The sequence below is a fragment of the Ambystoma mexicanum genome, chromosome 6p, assembly GCF_040938575.1.
Source record: "Ambystoma mexicanum isolate Mex_15411 chromosome 6p, UKY_AmexF1_1, whole genome shotgun sequence".
NCBI classification, from domain to species: domain Eukaryota; kingdom Metazoa; phylum Chordata; class Amphibia; order Caudata; family Ambystomatidae; genus Ambystoma; species Ambystoma mexicanum.
In genome coordinates, this window is record NC_090935.1 from 1,082,036,124 (window position 1) to 1,082,042,936 (window position 6,813).

Sequence of the window (6,813 nt, forward strand, 5' to 3'; positions counted from 1 at the left end):
CGGGACCCAGATCCCTGCATAATATCAACATCAACAATGTCCCAATACTTTCACATATTTTTATGGTGCTACAGGCTTGAGACAGCATGTATAATACTGCACAACCCACATGATAAATACAATACACAGCATACATGATGATGGAAGAAATAAATAAAATGATGAAACAAGGTCAAATACCACAACAAATTCAAACAGACAGCTTTCCAGGAAGAATCTTAGAAGCACAGAGAGGCAGAACATAAATGGAACATATAACCCAATGCATTACATTCCCAAAGAGGTATATAAATCTTCATCAATATTGTGTTGTTTTGGAGCGTTGGTATCCAATTTCAGAATCATTCTCTATCACCACCATGTGGAGGTAGGGGCACATGTGCCACTCCAAACAAAGACAATAACTCCAAATTGCTCCTGTGACACACTGCAAAATGGTTGGCCATCAGGTACAAGGGGTCTACAGCTTTGATGGCTCTTAAATGCTGTAGTATCCAGACATTCAATTGGCAGGTGGTACTACCTACATACCATTTCATGCATGGACAGCTCAGGACATAAACCAGGAAAGTAGTTTTGCAAGTGATATGGTATTGTATCAGCCGTTTGCTTCCAAGAACAGAATGTTTATAGGATTTCAAGAATGTAGCACTGGTACACACCTTGCACTTAGTGTACTTGAAGAAACCCTTGGATTGGATAACCAAGAGCTTGAAGGACCCTTATTAGGAACAGGAGATAGAAAGCTGGACACTAGTTTGTCTTTTAATTAGGGTGATTTTCTAAAGGTGAAACATGGTGGACTATACATCAGATCTGAATGGAAGCACTACCATATGTAAGAATAAGGCAAACTTCACTAGTGGTACATGAAGTGACTGGAAGAGAATCCTTGAACAAACATCGATTCAAAACTCTGGCCTTAACATAAGCCTGTTAGATGACTTCTCGGGAATACGCGTGAATTCTGCGTCAAAGTTTTCAATACACATGCAGTTGTGGCGGTATCTCACAAATTGTCCATAAGGAATGCCCTTTTTACAGCTAGCAGGGTGGTTGCTGGACGCATGCATGGGGATGCCTGAACTAGTGTTTTTTTAATGAAGTGTAGCCTTGAAACCTGATGGATGGAGAGTGACACAAACATCTAGGAACACCACCTCTGAATTACTATGCGTCTCAGTAAACTGTGGATCGATGTTATTGTGCTTAGGAAGTTGTACAAAGTTAAGCCACTCAGGGTCACCACCTTTACAAATGATAAATAAGTCGTCAACATAGCGCCACCAGGCCACTATATGAACAGTAAACCGTGAATTAAAAGAATTCCAGACCAAAGTATCCCCCACCACCTAATAGTTAAATTGGCATAAGAGGTGCAAATGTACTGCCCATAGCTGTTCCCCTTTTCTGATGATAAAAGGCATCCTCAAAACATTGTTAGTTAAAACAGAATTCAAGCATTTCCAGAATCATGTGTCTGTGTGTGTGAGAAAGATAGTTCAAGGAGTGCATATCCAAAAAAATACTTGCATGCTTCTAGTCCCAGTTTGTGTTCAACGGAAGTGTAAAATGAGACTACATTGACGGAAGCCATGAATAAACCTGGCTCCCACAGTGTCCCATTGATGTGTTCTAGGTAATCCTTGGTATCATGCAAATAAGAGGGCAACAAAGGCACAAACGAAATCAATGTTTCATCCACAAATTGATAAATTCTCAAGTAAGCATCCAGATAATGTAACGATGGGTCTGCCTGGAGGCCTCACCATGTACTTGTGGATCTTAGGCAAAAAATATATGGTGGGAAACACATGAGGCAGGGGACAAAATTCCACATGTTTAAATCCAAAATGACTTTGTCAGTCCATTTTTTCAGCAAAGTATTCAGAAGACCTTGAATGACAGGAAAAGGACTGATATTGGATTTGTGATAACAAATCACATCCTTCAATTCAAGCGATGCCTCTCTGACATAATCAACACGATTCAGCAGCACAATGTTGGATCCCTTAACAGAAGGATTAAACACAATGCATGGAAGGTTATTAAGGGAATCCAATGTGTGCTGCTGATATATATATATATATATATATATATATATATAAAAAATCCAATATATTATAAGAGATTAATTAAGAAATGTGTAAAGGTAATTCTGTTTAACAATTTAAACATAATAAAATATTTTAAACTAACTTTTTTATTTAATATGGTTCCTTGTCCATCTCCCTTCCTGTTACTTGGATGCAAGATCATTACCAATTTGAAAGTAGAAATGTTTAAGGGGCATTAAGAAGCTCGTCATTGATGGGTAAAGAATTATCAAACATGTGGCCACATTAAATCATTGTAAAATTAATTGATGAGCAATGAGTATTGAATTTCATATTTGCAACTGAATTTTGAAAGTATACAATTTAGGTGATTTTTGTGAATGAATTACTGCACACAAGAAAGTAATCCAATATGAATTAATGGTACATTTGATTTATATGCATTTGCAGTTACATTTTATAAAGAAATAATGTGTCTAGCTGAGTTTGTGAATGATTTGTTTACATTGATTCAAATATACTGGTGATTTGTTGTAGAAAAAAAACAGCCAATATGTTTTGTAAGATGAATGATGAAGAAATTATTGAAATGCATGAATAAGAATGACATATATGATCATATTATTAGTGTCAGAAATTGAAATTTAAGGGTACGTGTAAAATTATGTTTGAGATTTACACATTAGCAGATACAGGTTCTTGTTACCATTGCTATCCTTGCCGCTATGTAATTAATTATTTATTTTAAATACTTGGGGGTTACTGTCTATACAAATACTGTAAAACAAGCCATTAATAGAAATATTAGAGCATCAATATTGAGGCAACACGTACAATTGCACCAATTTGATAAAAGATATGAATGGTTCTCGATAATTCCAGTATGGCATGCTTATCACAAAACTGTGCCTACCTTCCTATGTGGATCTGAAACTTTATTGGCTCAGAGGATTGGGTGAAGTGGCAGTGCATAGTGTGGAGAGAGTTCTGGCTTTTACCACAGAGGGTTCCTATAGCCACCATGAGTTCTGTTTAATATCCTTGCAAGCACGTTGCGACAGGAGAGTGCTTCAGCTGTATAGTAAGATCTTATTGCCTCCACCTGACAGCTTATTTATTAAACTCCTGGCTGAATTATGCTCTAAAAGGTGTAGTATTCTGACACAATGGAAAGATTAATGTTTGGCTCTGCTGCTACTAAATGGTTCTTCCGAGAAATTATTAGGTTTGTTTCCGAGTAACACTAAAAAGAAGGTTTTTGTTTTAGACTGGTTTAGGACCCAAGAGCTTTTAGCAGCATATTGTATTTATGAGCATTTTAAATGGAATATTAAGCCTTTTGATAAAATGTCGCCATACTTGTGTAAGCAACCGTTATGGACATTTAGATGTTCGATTTTATGTTTTAAATTGAATTTGTTCCCAACTAGAGATGTAATGGTGCTAGAGAGGCCATGCCAAAAATTGAGAGACAGTACCAATCCTATAATGCTGCGGTGGAGGACTTAAAACATCTCTTTATTGAATGCACTATAGAATGTTTAAAGATAGATGTTTATTAAATGTGTAGATAGGGATGATGTTTTAAAGGGATGTTTTCTGGTTAAGAATTTTAAATTATGCGGAAATCTCAGTATGTATTACTGTTATTGACTATTTAAAACTGGTTTTAGTATGACTTTTAGATATTGATGTATAATTAAATGTATGGAAAATTCGAAATGTTACATCTATTTGATATGTAAGTCAACCTTTTGTAAAAACTATAACACAAATAAATGAATAATCATTTCTTATTGGCTTCGATTAAAAGGTAACTTAGTTCTGGTTTCACCTTTGGGAATTGAATTTAATTTGTGAATGCAGACAGCATTTTCCACATAATAAATGTTTTTTTTAAAAAAACCTAAGAAGAAAGAAACTTGACGGTAAACATCTGTAAAGCAATATTTCTAATCAAAACTGGGTATGCTGAATGTCGACGAGTTTCCTAATTCTTAACAGGCTGAAAGACACCACATCATGTCAACAGTCTTAATATCCTGAATGATATACTAAGAAAGTCCGACCACGCTACTTAAGCTATGCCCCTTTCGTAAGGCTTTATGGACCCCAACGTGTTTCATCCCATTTACAGCACCGTCATTATGAACATCGGGTAGGGGGAGCAGAAAATTGTTTATTCGCTTTATAGCCCACATCAAAGTTCTAGATATTTATTAGAATTAGTGATAGAACGAAACTTGTTGGACACATAATGGTTATGTAGAACAAAATATGTTTGGCACATAATGGTTATGTAGACCTGGAAGAAGGTCTAGCTAACCACTGCAAGTTTTGCACAGGTGCCGTTTGTGGTTTACATTGTACAGTCACTTTAGCACTTTAAATTGGTTTTAGCAGATATGTGAGATCAGAGGCGTTGCTGGGGGGGTGGGGTAAAGGTTGTAGCCCTGGATAGAAGCTCAGTGGTTAAAAACAAAAAGCTAGCTAGCCCCGAGTCTTGACAATCCTGACATTAACATAGCCCCAGATATTTTCCAGACCTAGCAACAACCCTGTGTGAGATCATAATGACGGATGGAATTTTTTAGAAAATGAATATGAAATGTTTTATTGGATCATTGCTGATACTAGCAGTCCAATGAGGTTTATTAGTTATTGTGAGCAGACGTCCAGGGTTTAGGGGGAGGGGGCAGACTCAGGTTACATCATGTCCTGGCTCTGCAAATTCACTAAATATCTCACTTTTTAGAATGGGCTTAGAAACCATGTCCTTTTCAGAGGAGTTCTCTAATGAAGAACGACTGCAGGTCAGGTTGCAGTTGTACATAAATCATGTTGAGCAGTAATACTGTAACTAGATGCCTACCATGCCTCTGAAAATATGAGGAACCAATGAAAGAGGGTGGAAATTTGGTGTGATCCAAAAGAGCGAAGGAAACTGTAAATCAGAAAGGAGGTAATTGAGCAGACGGTGGACAAAAAGAAGGGTTGGTGCAAATGAGAACCTCACTAATATAAAATATATCTACACCTCTTGCACCATCTTATCCCTCGAATTTAACATTAGTACACCCAAGTACTCTGAAAAACAAAGATCCATGCATTCCCGAAAACAAAGGTTAAGCTATTCAAACTGCTACTGATATAGATACAGCACCCTTTTCTGCAGCGACATAACGTTACGCTGCACAACGATAAGTGTAGTATAGTGTGTGAATACCACACTTATAGTGATCCGGAGGTGGTGGAGGGGGTATCATATCGGATATGTAACTTTGATGCAGAGTGACATGCACGTTCTTTGACACGGCGTGTGTGGTTTGAACATTACAATCGAACCCCCACTTCCCGCTGACACCCATAGCACACAAGGCGAAGAAATACAAAACGTCTCAACTGTTGCTTCGCAATATACACGCGAGTGCTGTCTTCTGTTGCAAAGGGGCAAGTGAAGGCAAAAAGGATGCAGACAGTCGCCAAGGGTACAGGAAAACCCGGGGGTAAACTGTTGCAAGGCCGGCTGCACCTTCCCGAGTTCCAGAACCTCCACAACAAGTCCGCGCCAGCCCCATCTCTGCGCAGCGCGATGCCCACTCACCTGTCCTCGCAGTCTCGGCACTTAATCACAACTGAAAGCAGTTTACAGAACAGCTCCTCCGCCATGCTGAGACTAAGTCACTCAGATTCGCAACCAAAACACAAAAAGGCGCATTCCTAGCCGGGCTCTGGCCTCCTCGGCCCAGGAGACGCCGCAGGTGTGTTCTCCGTTTCCCCGCTGCTCAGCAGGTGCTCGGCTCTCGGGGCCAGCGTCGGCGCGCCTCGGCTACAAACATCGGTCGGGCCCAGGTCGCCTCCGGTTCAGGCCACCTCTTGCTTCCGTGCTGGCGCGAGCCCCCGCCTCCTGTGCCCGGCTCTAGGGCCGGGTTTCCTGCGGCTGATCCCGTGGGGATTCGCGCCACCTTCCCGCCGTCGGCGCCCGCAGTCCTCCTACAGCACCCCGCCCAGCCCGCAGCACCTTCTCTGCCAGGTCAGGAATGCGCCCGCAGGCTGTTTGGGTTGACGGGAGGGCAGAGGCTCTTTCACACCAGACCTGGCAGAAGAGGGGAACAGGGTAAAAGGAGAAGACACAAGTACCGGTGGGAATCTTCGCGTTTCCCAACACCCCCTCTGTTTTACCTGGAAACCAAATTCGGATCATTCTGTGGTAAATGAGGAGGCAGTTTAAAAAACTATACAGTATTTACTACAGGTGTTTACAGTTTAACGTGTGTGTTTCCCTACCACAGCCGAAATATCTTCATAACTGTCAAGTGGCACCATCAACCGGTTTTGGCTTTTTCTTTGCATGCTGGGATTTGTAGTTTCTTGGCAGCTTTGTATTTACTGTATACTCAGCCGCTTTGCGGTTGACATGCTTGGCAAGCTGTCGCAAGGAGAATGCAGAATGTATAATTTATTTTATCACAGTTCAATGTGTCTTTTTCTTAACCCTGAGTTATTTTTATTATTGCACGAGAGAGAATGAGAGAGAATGTGGACAGGTCTGATATATCCTCCATGTTCCCCTCCTCGTTCCAGTAAGCTAAGTAGGGATACAACAAACACTGAAAATGAACCACGCTGCAAATTGATTTGTGTGGAATAAAAATTCGGCTGTGGGCTTTTTTATTTACAAACCAATCAATGACTCAAGGTGTGTGTGCTTTTGGGCAAATCGCGATACAGTAGGTGCGATGTCCATTCTCGCCAG

The 6,813-nt window shown here is 40.2% G+C and overlaps 1 protein-coding gene across 1 annotated transcript in view; it reads right to left on the minus strand.

Moving 5' to 3' along the window:
- Positions 1-6,160, minus strand: part of LOC138510186 (spindle assembly abnormal protein 6 homolog) — a 366,238-nt gene extending 360,078 nt beyond the window's left edge. The window contains exon 1 of the mRNA XM_069625671.1: positions 5,662-6,160. Within this exon, the coding sequence (XP_069481772.1) occupies positions 5,662-5,726 (65 nt within the window). The 5' untranslated portion in view covers positions 5,727-6,160. The remainder of the gene's footprint in view (positions 1-5,661) is intronic.
- Positions 6,161-6,813: the final 653 nt, after the last annotated feature.